At 34.8% G+C, this 16408-nt stretch overlaps 1 protein-coding gene across 1 annotated transcript; it reads right to left on the bottom strand.

The window, feature by feature from the left end:
• Positions 1-1560: 1560 nt before the first annotated feature.
• Positions 1561-14253, bottom strand: CCDC179 (coiled-coil domain containing 179). Its single transcript, XM_032166393.2, has 4 exons — positions 14145-14253; positions 13213-13257; positions 11692-11796; positions 1561-1727 (listed from the first exon to the last, which is right to left on the bottom strand). The coding sequence occupies exons 1-4, from the start codon at positions 14187-14189 to the stop codon at positions 1716-1718; spliced, it is 207 nt and encodes a 68-aa protein (XP_032022284.1). The 5' UTR covers positions 14190-14253; the 3' UTR covers positions 1561-1715.
• Positions 14254-16408: the final 2155 nt, after the last annotated feature.

Below are 16408 nucleotides of genomic sequence, written 5' to 3'. Positions count from 1 at the left end.
TTTTAATATCTTTCATTCCTCTCTTTGTGTTCATGTTTTTTTTCAATTACTGAGCATAGTTAACATATTCGTAATATATGTTTAAGTTAATTTTTTCTAATTCTATTTTTTTCATTTCTGTGTCTGTTTCTATTGATTTTATCTTCTCCCAATCATGTATTTTGTTTTCCTGCTTTTTGACATGCCTAGAAATTTATTATTGGATACTAGACATCGTGTATGTTAAATACCTGGATTTTGAAGTCTTCATTCTGGTGGGCAGTTACTTGCGGATAAGTCTGATTTTTTCAAACTAGTTTTTAAGCATCCTTAGGCTAGGCCTAGAGTCATCTTTATGCTACAGGTAATTTACCACCACTACTAAGACATGACTCTTATGGTCTCTCTACTAAATGTCCTGTTTGAACAACAAGGACTCTCCATGCCTCTGGCCAAAATTCAAGCATCTACCTCTGGAGATGTGAATGCTGAGGATTGTTTAGTTTATCGCTAACCAGTTCTTTACTACCTAGCATTGTGGAGAAAAAGAATAAAAAGATGTGACCTTTTTCAGTTTCATTCTGTGCACATGCAGCTTATCAATGAGCAAAGACTCAACATAAGCAATATGCACGTCTACAAAGTTCTTTGCATAGTTCTTACTTTGGAACCCTTCCCTACAACTTCCAGCTTCCCCAGACTCCCTGAATTTTTATTTCTGTCCATCAACTCACCTTCAACTCAGGATAACTGCTGTGCTCTACTTATAATCCTTTTCCCTGGATGATGATCTGGAATGCTCCTCCAGGCAGTAAATGGATAATTATAGGATTCCTCTCATTTATTTCTCTTGTCTCAGAAGTCACAGTCCTTCCCAGTTTTGTTCCATTTTTGGGAAACCATTGTTTTCAATATTTTGTCCTATCTTCTAATTGCTTATTGTGGAAGCATAATTATAGTACTTTCATCATTTCCAATAGTAGAAGTCTCTGTACCTCACTTTAAATTGCATTTTAGAGATTGCAAATCGGTTACCAAATATAATTTTCATGTGAATCCAATAGTTTGTAATCATTTAATTTATAAAATAATTGTGATAATTCAATCTACATATTAGAAATTACTTAAGTATTATAGTTAAAGAATTTTAGAGAGTCAGCAATAATTATAATTTATTTCATACATAAAAGTAAAATTTTAACTCAATATTCAAATTTTACCTTAAATGGAAATTTTAATTACACTATGGCTTATCTGCAATAGCAACACATAATATAGGAGTTAGTTATAATAACAGTCTCCTAGGACTGTTTAAAGTATTTAAACATTTTGTTTAAATGGAAGTCATTATAAATATACAGCAGAGGAAATCTGGTGTTCTATTATTAAAACATACTTCTAAACATCTAAATATGTCATAAAACATTTGCAAAAATTTAAACATGAGAATAATATTTTTCAAAAGCCTACCTATGCGTATTCATTATTATTTGTTGAAAAGCAGCAAATTTCAAGTTTACCACAGGAAAGAAAAATATGGTAGTGAGAGATGGCATTTAATAAAATTCTAGAGCCTGTAGCTTGGATATTAAATACTTGCTCTGTGTTTATTTTCCTGAAACGGTGGGGTATTGCATTTATTTTGTGGATGATCAATTCATGATATGTCACTTGATGTTCACAATCCACATATTTCGGTCTGGAGCATGGTTTCCTTCAAATAGATTCCTGCTTTATCAAGATGACCACTAGACAAGATTAAAATACACAAAGAATAAGAAATTTAATTAAAATTTACATAAGGAAAGATTATATATACTGTAAATTATTTGGAAATGGTCTCATGGAAAACCTATTTCATACAAGAAGTATTGTAAAAAATAATCATTAATAGCTAGGAATGCTATTTTAAACTAAAGTAAGGTCACATTCAGATAGAAGCCAGATACAAAAAAAATTATCATCAAATAAATCACATCTGAAGATGGATATGATATAAAACAATTCTCTATAAATCATACAACAAATACCGCAAACAGAAAGACTTTGTAGAAACCCCGGATATCAGTTTTGAGAAAGGTCAAAGTCATTTCTATACATAATAGATGTGATAGAGATGTTACATGAGGCTTTTATTTTCCAAGTGTTATGTTCTGTGAGTGACTAACACAGCATATTTAGGCATCTGTTGAGTGTGTTTATGTCTGAAAATGACCCAGAATAAAGTGAGCAACAGGGACAAATAAAAGACAAGAAAAATGAAAAAATTGTCTACATCAGTATTGGCAGAAATTTAACTTTAAAATAATATTTAAGGATAATTTTAACATTCATAAATACATATACTTAACAATATAATTTTTAAAGGTTTTATTATATAAAAGTTGGCCAGGTGTGGCGGCTTACGCTTGTAACCCCCACATTTTGGGAGGCCGAGACAGAAGGATTACCTGAGGCCAGGAGTTTGAGACCAGCCTGGCCAACGTGGTGAAACCCCATCTCTACTAAAAATACAAAAATTAGCCGGGCATGGTGGTACATGCCTGTAATCCCAGCTACTTGGAAGGCTGAGGCAGGAGAATTGCTTGAGCCCAGGAGGCGGAGGTTGCAGTGAGCAGAGATTGTGCCACTGCACCCCAGCCTGGCCGACAGAGGGAGACTGTGTCTCAAAAGAAAAAAAAAAAAGTTTAGCAGACAAAAATAAAAACAAAAATATTTTTTCAAACTTCTTTTAACAACTGTGTTCTAACTTCATTGTACGTCCTCTGCACAACTTATTTGTCAAATAAAATACTTATTTGTAGGAATTCAGGCTTTTATTTTGTCCCAAAACATTTAAATTGTACAAAAACTGTTATTGCATTTTTTTCTTAAAGATCGATTTAAGCAGAAAAAAATGAGAAGAGGGCATTCGTAGGGATACTGCTTATAACAAAGCAAATTGCAAAATGTATAAGAGATGAAAAGGTAAAATGAGAAGAATCAACAAAGATTAAAGCAGTGTTACTCTGTGGTATGGTTTCTGGAGTGTCATATTCATTATCACTTTGAGACAAGATTAATAGAGAAATTGAGAGTAAACATTTATATTCATTTGTAACAATTTGATACTGTGATGACATGAACAATTGTCTATGTTAAAAATTATCCATCCACAATGATTTGAAAATTAAAATGAAATGAAACAGAACAAAATTAAAATAACTGTTTTTGACCACATTTGAGAAGAACTGAATGCCTGAGCTTAAATGGGAGATACTGTACATCTTGGTCAATATATAGAAGCAAAACTAGAATAGGGTTGTCACAGTAACTCCTTGTTATTGCTATTCTTTGAAAAGTGAAGAGAAGCCTTTTAGTATAGTTTATTGGAACTTTGAGCTCCTCAATGTTCTTTCTTGGAAGAAAGGTATACTTTCTCTTTTATGAGTTATCAGAGCCTTTATAATTGCCTAATACCATTAGTAAAAAGTATCTGGATGTTCTGAAGACAATTCCAGAATTTTTATATTAATGAAAATGAAAAAATAAGTACCAGAACGAACTTAGGATTTTCATATTGAATATACCTTATTTTGCATGTTCTTATTTATTTGTGAAACATTTCAGTTGTCTCTGAAACCTCAAACGAGTTGGTAGGATGAATGGTATAGAACAGTTTTGTAGACATTTCTTTTAAAAACATCTGGGACTTCAAGAAAAAAAGGGGGAGCTTTTTTCAGTTTATAGCAACTTATTTTATTTCAATTGTTTTTGGGGGAACAGGTGGTTTTGGTTATATTCACAAGTTTTTTAGTGGTGATTTCCTAGATTTTGCTGCACCCATCAACAGACCAATATACACTATATCCAATGTATAGTCTTTTAGCTCTCACTTTCCTTCCTTCCTTCCCCGTGTGTCTCGAAAGTCCATTATATCATTCTTATGCCTTCGCGACCTCATGGCTTAGCTCCCACTTGTAGGTGAGAATGAGGCAGCTACGTTGTCTGGGGTAGATACCCAGTGTTCATTGTCTCGTACCAAGAAAATTTAGGACACGGACACACATGAGGAATTTTGGAGTGGAGGTTTAATAGGAGGAAGAAAGAGATCGGAAAACAGCTCTTTAGTAGAGAATCTCTAGGGGAGATTCCTGAGAGGAAAAACTGGCCGGTGATAGAGGTGACAGATTTTATAGTCAGGCTTGAGGAGGCGTCTGATTTACATTGGGCTCACAGATTGGTTCAATCAGGTATGATGTTTACATAGTATACAGGGAAGGCTGGCCACCTCACTCTAATCTTATTATGCAGATGAACTTTCCCCTTGGCCATTGCCATCTTCTCTGCTTCTTACTATACACGTGGCTGGCAGAGAAGGGAAGATGGAGCTGTCATTTTGGACATGATTGGCACAACGGCCAGCATCTATGTCTGCAGCTCGATTTTATAGGCCGCCCTTTGTTAGAAGGAAAATGATTTGGAGCTGCTTTTCATTAAAGGGAAAACCTTAACAAGGACTTCCATACCCTCACTATCTGCCTAAGTAATTTCTTAACTCCTGTATCAAGAACACGTGATATTTTATTTTCCATTCCTGAGTTTCTTCACTTAGAATAATGGTCTCCAACTTCATCCAGGTTGCTGCGAATGCCATTATTTTGTTCCATTTTATGGCTGTTCCATTTTATCTATATACCAGATTTTCTTTATCCACTGGTTGTTTGATGTGCATTTAGCCTCATTCCACATTTTTGCAAATATATATTATATATATATATATATATATAATATTTTTAAATTTTTGAGATGGAGTCTTGCTCTGTCTCCCAGGCTGGAGTGCAGTGGTGCTATCTTGGCTCACTGCAAGCTCTGCCTCCCGGGTTCACGCCATTCTCCTGTGCATAGGCATATTTTAATGCTTAAAAGAGAGACAAAGATTATGGGGTTGGGGTTATAAACACTGGTATATAAGCAAGGGAGGAGCTTTGTTGATAGTTAAGGCAAAACAATAACTGTGTATAGTTGATGGTCCTGGGTTTCTGTATGGCATTGTGTAAGTTCCCTTCATTATGCAAAAACAAATGGTAAACAAAGCCAATGGGTTGAACTTTTACTCATAATATGAATTTACTCCAAAATCTCAGACAGGAGGAAGTTACAGAAAGATAATCCTCACAGTCTAAAAAAGGAAGGAAAGTACTTTCTTCCATGCTAATGGTACCTCTATTCTCTTCAGGGCAGCAAGGAAGTCAGTTTAATTTTTCACATCTCTAAATTTATTTATAGCTAGGGGTGGCCAGTAAAACAATTTTGATCAAAGAAATGTAAGTGGAGCTTTCCAGTCTGACATATAAAGAGCTTGCAAATTGTTCCTTCCATCCTTACAATAAGAATAAAGCAGAACAAACTGAAAAGCAATTAATCTTGTTACATTCATCAGAGAAGTGAGGGTACAGGGCAAACTACTGCCCTGAAAACCAGAGAGACAGACAAGTGGATGTGGAGAATCAGAGCTTGCCAGGAACAGAAGCCTTCTGCTAAGGCAAATACCAGTGGGAACATGTCAACTTTATCTGATGAATGGCTGGAGGCTCAGTATGCATGAGCTTTAATTAAAAACTCTGGGTGTAGAGAGGACAGTCTTAGGGAAGCTCCCATAGTTTCCTAAATTTTACCTCCAGGAGCCTCACTAGATCTCACTGTAAAGATCAGAGAACAATCTTTTTTTGCTTCTAGTAGTGAAAGGGGAAAAGTAATCATCATTTAAAAATACCTCAGAGGTCTCCGTTCTCTTTACCAGAGCATGCTCTCAAGAGAAACTATTTTAGCACAGCCTAAATAAATTGGGTTTTACCAAATTCTAAGTGACTTAGGGGAAAGGAAATATACAACTCCTGTTCCCTATAGCTTTCCTATCTCGCCTAATGGGGATGACAGCAAAGAAGAAGTTGTGGAATTTACATCCCAGGGATAGGAAACTGCTCTTGCAGTGAAAAATTATGACAGTGAAGACTTCTGATCTAATCAACTCTGTCTTGCCTTTCACCTCCCAACTGCCCTTGGTTATTCCAGGGCATGGACAAAGCTAACTACAGGAGAAATTTCGTTTATAGTTAATAATGGCTCTTCCCCCAAATTAAATCACCTTTGTAAAACTCATGAAAGGCCACAAGGTTAGGAGGATGAGAGTGGCCTGAATTCTGCTAAGATGCAGGCATAGTCAAGTTATTACCAGCCATTATTCTGGAGGTCACAAGATTTGCAACTTCCCCTATTCACTCTTGTAGAAACTAGGATTGACCTTTTCACATATCTGTTCAGGCTTTTGCATTTCTGATGACCAGGCAGCCCCACATGGACCCAAGACTCTTAGCTCAACTAGTCCTGTGGTCCCCACCCAGAAGTGGACTCACCTCATGAGGAGGCATTTTCCATACCCCTGTGATTTCATTCCCGACCAACCAGCAGCCCGTTCCCATAGGCCCCTGCCCACAAAACTATCCTTGAAAAAGCTTAGCCTCCAAATTTTCAGAGAGGCTGATTTGAGTAATAATAAAGCTCCAGTGTTCTGTTTAGCTGGCTCTATGTGTATTAAACTCTTTCTCTATTGCAATTCCCCTGTCTTGATAAATTGGCTGTATCTAGGTAGTGTGCAAAATGAACCCATTGGGCAGTTATAGATACAGACTCACTTAAAGACTGAATCCTAATCATAGGCTATGGAACCCTTCTTCCCCTACAACTTACCAACACATCAGTTAGTCTCCTGTATATATCAGAGGATTCCAGCTTTAAAAAATTGCAAGCTTCAGATATTATTTAAGAAAGAGTCCCTAGCAAGACCAAAAATAAGGAGGAAGACAAAACTGAATCAGGGGAAATTTTACCCTCTGATATCACAGCTACAAATAAACAGAAAATGCAGCCTAAATCTTATCTTAGTCAGATAAGCATAAAACCTACACTAAAAGCTTATCTTTCTTAGTTTCTGTTACCTAATACATCATATCCAGCTTTCAATAAAAAATGACAAGACACACTAAAGGGCAGAAACAATCTGAAGTGAAAAAGTAAGCACCAATCAGATCCAGACTCAAATAATAACAGATATTTTAGAATTATCAGACTAGGAACTTACAATAATTATGACAAATATGCTAAGTTCTAATAGAAGAAGTTGACATGATGCTAGACAAGATGGGTAATATGAGGCAAAATGGAAAATCTAAGAAGAAATCAAACTAACACTAAAAGTCTAAAATATTTTAATGGAAATGAAGCATGACATTGATGGGCTCATTCATAGACTGAACTCAGAGGAAAAAAACTAATTAGCATAAAGATGTGTAAATAGAAACTTTCCAAACTAACAGTAAAGAGAAAAAAGTATAAAAAAATGGAATATATTATTCAAGAACTGAGCAATAATTACAAAAAGTACAAATATATATAATTGGAGAAAAAAAGAAGGAAGAAGAAGGAGAGGAAGAGGAAGAGGATGAAGAGGAAGAGGAGAAGAAAAAAGAAAAGAAAGAAGAAAGAAAGGAAGGAAGAGAAGGAGGAGAAACAATAAATATTGACATAATAATAGATGAGAACCTTCTAAAGTTAATGATAGACAACAAACCACAGATCCAGAAAATTCATAAGACACAAAGCAGGATAAATACCAGATAAATGTCTACATCTAGACATATGAAATTTAAACTGCAAAAAAATCAGACAAAAATGAAATCTTGAAAGAAGCTGGGGAAAGTGGTAGGATAGCTTACCTAACTAGGAACATGAATAACAACAATTACATAGGATTTCTTTACAGAAATCATGCAAGCAATAAGAGAATGGAGTAAAATATTTAAAGTGTTCAAAGAAAAAGAGCAGAAACCTAGGATTCTGTATCATGTACAAGTATCCTTCCAAAGTGAAAGAGAGCAAAAGATTTCCTCAGGCAAACAAAAATAGAAGGAATATTTGTTACTGGTAGGCTTACCCACACAGCAATAGTTAAGAATTTTTCAGAGAAAAGGAAAATGTTGTAAGTCAGAAACTTGGACATACATAAAGAAAGGAAGATCATTAGAAATGAAAAAAAAAAGATGGTAAAATAAAATATTTTATCTGTCCTATTCTTAACTGATCTAAGAAATAATAATTTGTTCAAAATAATAATTGCAACAATGTATGTGTGGTTTATATTTTATGGAGAAGTGCATGACAATAATGTTATGAAGAATAGAAAAGGGGAATGGGAATACTATATCACAAGGTAACTGCATTACCCATAAAGTAGTATAGTGTTATTTGAAAGTGTACTTGAACAAATTATAAATGTATAGTTCAAATGCAAAGGAGACCACTGAAAAAGTTAAAAAATAAAGCAAGTATAGCCGACATGCTAAGACAGGAGAGAATATTGAATAATATAAATTGCTTAAAACTAGAGAATGCAGAAGAAGAATGGAAAAGTAAATGGCATAAATGCAAGTAAAAACAAGTCCACAACTAAAAGACAGTAACAGATAAGGCACATACTAATTCAACTATATCAATAATCACTTCAGATGTCAATGATCTTAAAGACAAAGACTGTCAGAGTTAATAAAAATACAATACACAACTGTATGTTGTTTACAAGAAACTCAATTTATAAGGGCAGATAGTGTCAAAGGGATGGAGAAAGATATACCTTGCTAACAATAATCAAAAGAAAGCTAAAGTTGCATTATTAATTTCAGACAAACCAGACTTTAGAACAAGAAAAATTATCAGTGATAAAGAGAGACATTACATAGTAATAATGGGGTAAAATTACATAGTAATCCTTAATGTGTTTGTTCCTAACAACAGAATGTCAAAATATGTGAGGCAAAAACTGGTAAAAGTGCAAGAAGAAATAGACAAATCTGCTATCATAGCTGGAAATGTCAATTCCTTCTAACAGTAATTGACAGATCTAGCAGGCAGAAAATCTGTAAGAATGTATTTGAACTGAACATCACCATCAGTCAGTTGGATTTAATTGACATTAATAGTTACTTTAATAACAGCAGAATACACATTTTTCTCAAGACACATGGAACATTCGCCAAGACAGATCACATACAATGTCATTAAAATATACTTTAACAAATTTAAAAGGATAGAAATCATACAAAGTGTGTTCTCATACCACAGTGGAGTTAAACTAGAAATCAATAACAAGAAAGATAACTGGAAATTCCTCAAATATTTGGAAATTAAGAACATACTTATAACTAACACATGGATCGATGAAGTGGTTTCAAAAGAAATTTAGAATATTCTGAACAAAATGAAAATGAAAATATGATTTATTAAAATTTATGGGATATAGTGAAAGTGATGCTTAGAGAAGTTTTATAGCATTAAATTTATATATTAGAAAAGAAGTAGATCTATACTCAATAGTCTAAGATTTCACCTTAGGAAACCAGAAAAAGAAGAGCAAATTAAACCCAGAGTAAGCAGTAGAAAAGACATAAAAACTAGAGCAGAAATCTATGAAATTGAAAACAGAATACAATAGAGAAAATTAACGAAACCAAAATATAATTCTTTGAAAATATTAGTAAAATTGATAAACTTTTGCCAGACTAACCAAAAAAAGACACAAATTACTGACATCATAAATAAGAGACCATAACTGCCAATCCCATGAACATTAAAAGAATAATAAAAGAATATAACCAACAGCTCTATGCTCATAAACTTGAAAATTTAGATAAAACTGACTAAATCTAAAAAGGATTCAATCTCCTAAAATTCACATGAGACATAGATAATCTAAATAGGGTTATTATCTGTTTAAAAAATTAATTAATAATTACCAATCTTTCAAAATAGAAAATACTAGACCCAGATGGTTTCACTGATTAATTCTACCAAACATTTAAAAAAGAAACTTTACTAATTCTTTACAATATCTTGCAGAAAATAGAAGCAGAGGGAATAGTTCTTGACTCATTCTGCAAGGCGAGCATTACCGTAATACCAAAACCAGAAAAAGATATTAAAAGAAAGGAAAATGACAGACCAATATCTCTCACGAACATAGATGTAAAAATTCTCAACAAAATATTAGCAAATTGACCCAAACATGTGTAAAAATAATTATACACAATCTGAGACTTATCCCAAGAATGTAAGGCTGTTTCAACATCTAAAAATTATGTAATGAAATTCATCACATCAAAAGGCTAAAGGAGAAAAATAAGATGATCATATCAACAATGCATAATAAGAATTTGACAAAATCCAATACCCATTTATGATAAAAGCTCTCAGTACTAGGTGTACAGAGGGATGTCTTTCACTTCATAAGGAACATCTCTAAAATACCTAAACCTCACATTATAGTTACTGGCAAGAAACCAGATTTTTTTCAGTTAACATTAGGAAAAAGGCAAAAATGTACCTTCTCGCTTCTGTTCAATATCATAATGGAAGACATAGCTAATGTGGTAAGACAAGAAAAGGAAATAAACGTTATACAGTTTGAGAAGAAAGAAAGAAATTGTTCTATGTCTTCGTTCACAGATGACCTAAGTAAAAAATCTCAAAGAATCAACAATAAAAAACAAACAAAAAAACTCTTGGAAGTAATAAACAATTATAGTAAGATTACAGGATGTAAGTTTAATACAGAAAATTCAATTGATATCCTTTATGCCAGCAATGAACAATTTGAATGCAAAGTGAAAAACAGCCTGCCATTTATATTAGCAACAAAAAATAAAATACTTAGGCATAAATCCAAGAAAATATGTATAAAATCTGGATGAGGAAAATTATAAAACTCCGGTAAAAAAGATGATCTAAATAAATAGGAGAAATTCTATGTTAATTTATAGGAAGACTCAATATTGTTAAGATATCAGTTATTTCCAAACTGATCCGTTGGATCCAGCACAATCCCAATAAAAATTCTAGCACGTTACTTTGTAGATTTCAACAAACTGATTCTAAATTTTATATTGAAAGGGAAAAGTTCCAGAAAAGCCAACACAACATTGAGGGAGAAGAACAGAAGAGGACTGACACTATCTGATTTCTAGACTTATTGTAAATCTATAGTTTTCGAGACAGTATGGTATTGGTGGAAAACAGGATTCAGTGAGACAGAATAGAGAGCTCAGAAATAAACCCACACAAATATATATAGTCAATAAATCTTTGATAAAGAAGCAAAGACAATACAATAGAGAAAATATAGTCTTTTCAACAAATGGTACTAGAACTTGATATCTACATGAAAATGATAATGATAGTAATCTGGACACTGACACCTTTCAGTAACATTACTCGCTATGGATCATAGACCTAAATGTAACATACACAACTGCCAAACTTCTAGGAGATAATACATAAGAGAACTAATGTGACCTTAAATTTGGCAATAAATTTTAAGATATATAGCCAAAAGATTCAAGTGATTAACCTTATGTAGTCATCTAACATATAGCAAAACAAGAACTGGAGTCCAGAACAACCTGGTTTCAAAGATAATCCTCTTTTCATTAAACCATATCACCTCCAGGAGATGATGGCAGAGGATATTTAAATAATAGATGAGATAAGGCTTTTAAGACTGAAATTACAAATTTTTCAAGGAGAAAGGGAAAAACAAAGTTATTGTGAATATTACATGAATTAAAATGACGATATCAGTTGCATTTAATGATCTGTTAATTTCTGTGAAACCTCCATACTTACTAGGAGTCCTGGTTCTGGAATAGGAGAAGGCTTTGCAAACCTTTTATTCAATCTCTTCTTCTCTTTCCTTAGGTTTTGCATATTCTGAATACGTTTATTTGCAAGCTTTAGAAAAATTAAAATGAAAGAAAAATCATACTTTTTTGTAACATATAAAGGTAATATTCTGATTATATTTTTGGTTTGTGTCAATAAAAAAGGTGAACACCACCACTGCAAACGGTTTACATAACTACCTAGAAATAGGGGGAAAAATCTTCGTTCAAATATATGGTTCATAGGTGAAGAAAACCACATTGGAGCATCAGTAGGGTTTTCAAATAAGACTATTCTTGATTCTCATCTTACCACTGCGTACATTTAAGTAGATCTAGACTCATGGATTAGTATGCTTACTTTTACTTTAAAAATAATGTTCATTAAAGACACCTAGGGAATTTTCTCTATAGAAATATGAAAACAATTATTCACTCCTTTGAAATGTTGCATGACACACATAGCTTTTTATGCCACCATTGTATGGCATCTACAAGTAGCAGAGACCTAGGAGATCAAACTAGAATGCTTTGAAGATAATGAAATACAGTAATAGAATAGAAAGGATATGAATAACAATAACTTTTTTTATCCACTTCCAGTGAAGTATCAATTGGTACAATTGCTTTGAAAACCAACTTTTTAAAAAATCCGCTGCTGACAGAATATAAACTTGAACAATTGCTTTGAAAACAATGTGGCACTACTTTCTAACAATAAAAAATTTGCTTTTCCTGTGATTCAACCATTGCACTCCTGCCTAAATAACCAAATGGCATTCTTGTGCATGGGGAAAGAAAACGTGTACTAGAATGTTTGCAGTAGTACTATTCATTTTAGGAAAATGTAAAAATAACACAATGTCCATAAACAAGAGAAAGGATTAATGAACTGTGATATGTTCCATGACAAAATATTGAACAGCAGTGAAAATAAAGAAACTATATACAGCAATATAGATAAATCTTAGGAAATAATATTGAGAAAAAAGTAAATCATACACTAAATTTTGTGTGATCTTATGTTTATAAAGTTCGAAACCAAGCAAAAGCAAATAATGCACTTATGGAGACACCTATGTAACAAACTATTAAAGAAGAGGAAGAGATTGATGTAACTAAAATTCAAGATGGAGGTTACCTCTGGGAGAGATCTTAGGAGGTAGAATAGAAAAGCATTCCCTAGCTGGATTCAGAAATACCTAATATTTTAATCTCTAAATGGGAGGCATATTATAATTTATAAATTATATCTGTCACATCTATTTTTGTATATGTATCAAATGTTACATTAAAAAATAAGCCATTTAGTTTACCCTAGTTAAGATCCATTCCAATAGTAGTCATTAGATCCCAGAGTCCCAAGAAATATATTGAAGTGTCTACTTAATACAAGTTCTATTATGTTAGGGACCACTACATAAAGGAACAAGTTACAAGCGCAATGTTTAAACAACCAGAACCTAGTTCTTCATTTAAACATTACCTGCCGCTCAGTGACCTCTGAAGGATGATGTTGTCTTGGTCCTTCCTATATAATATACAAAATTAAAACACGTTCCCACAAAAAAGTCATTAAAAACAGTAAATTAATTATTATAATAGGAAGCCTATGCTACCTTAAAATTTATGTATTATATGAATCATTTCAACTATAAGAGGCAGTTTAAAAAAACAAAAAGAAAAAAGGAAAAAGTCAAGTTCAGAATAAAAACATCTAAGATAAAAATTGTGGTGGAAGTTGGAGAGAGTATTATGATAAAAAAGAACCAGCTGTGAACCACCTTACAGATAAAAGGCAGAGTATGGAGATATACTCGGGAGGGAAAGAATGTACGAGAAATCGAAAAATGCATGTTTCTGCTTGTACAGGACTTCAGTGGTGCTATTGAGCAATCTAGTCTTCAATCTGGTTTCAAAGCCTAGGAGTAATTGGTGATGTTATTGAGATCGTATGGTTTTCTGAAGCACAGGGAGCTTGGCTGTTAGTTTTTGAGATTCTCACCACTTCCTCTATTTCTTGATTGTACCTTAAATAACTCCTCCTTCACTCATTTCGATCCAATCTTTTAACTAGAAGACCCAAGAGCAATCTGTTCCATATCTGGCAATTGAGAACTTTATCCTGCTCCCTACTTCTGTAATTTCCACTCCACCTTCTAGGGCAGGCCAATGGGGCAGTCAACATACAGGTGATGTACCTGACCCCTAAGCAAACAGTGGATGGAGCTTTTTCTTGTTTCAGAGGGGTCCAGCAGTCAGGATGTAGTCTGTCTACATCACCTGGAATTTCCCAACCCCCAGCACCAAACCACATTTACAAGAGTTAGAAGCAGTGTGGCCAAGGCCACAGTGTCCTGGAGCTCAAGGCACAGGACAGAGTGGCAGAGGTGAGGTTATAGGCCCCAGGAGACTCACAGGGTTGACTTGGGAAGGCTCATTGTCCCAGCAGTACAGGCACATGCCGTGGAGCCTTAGGGCGCCCCCCTGATGCCTACTGCCTGTTCTGTACCAAGTGATTATGAGGCCCCACACCCACAGCCTTCAAGCCCTGCCCCACCCAGTTCCATCACAATTCTCTTTATTCTACTCCCTGCTATGGGCCCCGCCCTTTCGCCAGTTGTATTCCAGTCCAGTGCAGGGAAGGCAAGGCCTCAGGTTGTCTGCAGTGTCTTTGAGTTATGGAAGTCAGTTTACCATAATTCCTTATATCCTATCCTTCTTCCTCAGAAAATCGCAGAATACCAATTTCCCACCTTTTCTACCCTTCATCTCTCTCATCTCTCTCTTTATAAAGCCCCTTTCATTTGTTAACATATCTAGCTTAGTCTCCATGTTCTCTTACTTCAGACTATCTATTTTTAGAGTTCTCAATTCCACCACCTCATTGTTGTTCCTTCACAGCTTCTAGTTGGGTTGACCCAACTGTCTGTCTTCTTCCCATCTATCTATACCAGGTGAAGTGAGGAGAAGCTTGAAGATGGCTGGAATACATATTTGTGACCCCACATTTATTTATTTATTTATTTTCTTTTTTCTTTTTTTTTTTTTGGCCGAGTCTCTCTCTGTCACCCAGGCTGGAGTACAGTGCTGCAGTCTTAGCTCACTGCTACCTCCGCCTCCAGGGTTCAAGCAACTCTCCCATCTCAGCCTCCCGAGTAGCTGGGACTACAGGTGCATGCCACAATGCCTGGCTAATGTTTTTGTATTTTTAGTAGAGACAGGGTTTTACCATATTGGAGGCTGTTCTCAAACTCCTGACCTCAGGTGATCCGCCCGTCTTGCCCTCCCAAAGTGCTGAAATTATAGGTGTGAGCCACCAGGCCCGGCCATGACCCCCAATTTAAACTGGGTTCTCAATGCTGCTTAACACTTTTATGTTGCACCAGCTTTTTTTGTGCTCTGCAGTATTCCCTTCAAATTGTCTTCTATTAAAATCTCTGAATCCACCAACACTCAGGGACTTCCAGCAGAAGTGGGACAATCCGTACTTCACACTCTGATGCTGGTGAACACGTATAGAGCTTACTATGCTCAGCACTGTTACATGAATTTATATGTGTTAACTGATCAATTCTTTAGACCACTCAAGGTGGGTAAGTGCATGATTATAATCACTGGGAAACAAGGCGCTAGCATGTTAAATTGCTTTCTGGAAGTTATGCTATTAGTAAAAGGTGAGCTGGAATTTAAATCCGGGGTTGGCCCTTAGACTATGTGCTCCTAATTATGTGCTATGCTACCATTGCTTTTGAAGCCCTCACTGCCTTGATGAAGCCATCAATACCGTCTGAAAGCCTATAACCTTGTCAATATCCACATTATCCCTTTCCCTGTAACCCTGTTGAAATGGAAAAAAAAAAATTGGTATCCCTTCTGTTGTCTCAAATAAATCTATCCATTTGCATTTCCATGTCATTTGCCTCCTAGGAGCCTCCTCACATCTAGCTCTACAGATTGTTCCTCTCCTTGTTAACTTCTCTATATTGCCTCTTTCTTTTAAACATTTCATTACTATATGTTCAAATCTCCCCCTCTCCAAACTAATAAAGGAAACTCCTTAGAACAACAACCAATTGTATCTATTGCCCATCCACTCTATATAAAGTAAATATTCATGAGAGTGGTCTGTACCTCTGCCTCTTCTTTATGTTCAGTGTAAGGTTTGGCTCACTGAAACCTGTTTCAACTCCCACTGTTCCACTGGTGCTTGTCTCAAAATGGTTAATCAAATGATCTTTCTCCTGAATTCAATGGACACTTTCTATCATATGACTTTTGTATCATGTTAGAAACTGCTGAGAAGTCTCTCTGATGAGTTAGGCTTAGAAAAAGTAAACAGTTTTGCCCAATTGTAATGTTCAAAATCATTATTCATGCTCTTCTTGAAACTCCCCTCTGGGAGCAATAAGTTGCAGAAAAATCATATAAACTTCCCCATTATCACAAACCAGGAATTGACTTGACACACTATAGAAAATGTTTTGAATGTTACTATTACATATCATGCCAAGTCCTATGCATACAAAATGAATAAATTATTGCCCTCAAAGGCAGATAGATTAGCAAAAACAAAAAGGTAGAACAATGTATAGTGAGCTTCAGTAATAACACATGTTATGTTGTACAGACATTTGGGAGCCCCTAATGCTCTCTGAAGATAGGCCCAAATAGCCTTCTCA

Source organism: Hylobates moloch, unplaced genomic scaffold (genome assembly GCF_009828535.3).
Source record: "Hylobates moloch isolate HMO894 unplaced genomic scaffold, HMol_V3 SCAFFOLD_11, whole genome shotgun sequence".
Lineage (NCBI taxonomy): Eukaryota > Metazoa > Chordata > Mammalia > Primates > Hylobatidae > Hylobates > Hylobates moloch.
The sequence above is the reverse complement of the archived record's forward strand: the minus strand, read 5'-3'. Positions and strand labels throughout refer to the sequence as shown.

Coding starts and splice junctions, on each gene's coding strand:
- CCDC179 (XM_032166393.2), bottom strand. CDS start 14,189: ATGTGCCTGTACTGCTGGGACAATGAGCCTTCCCAAGTCAACCCT. Junction 13,258..14,144: donor AGCCTTCCCAAGTCAACCCT/GTGAGTCTCCTG, acceptor TATATTATATAG/GAAGGACCAAGACAACATCA. Junction 11,797..13,212: donor CAGAGGTCACTGAGCGGCAG/GTAATGTTTAAA, acceptor ATTTTTCTAAAG/CTTGCAAATAAACGTATTCA.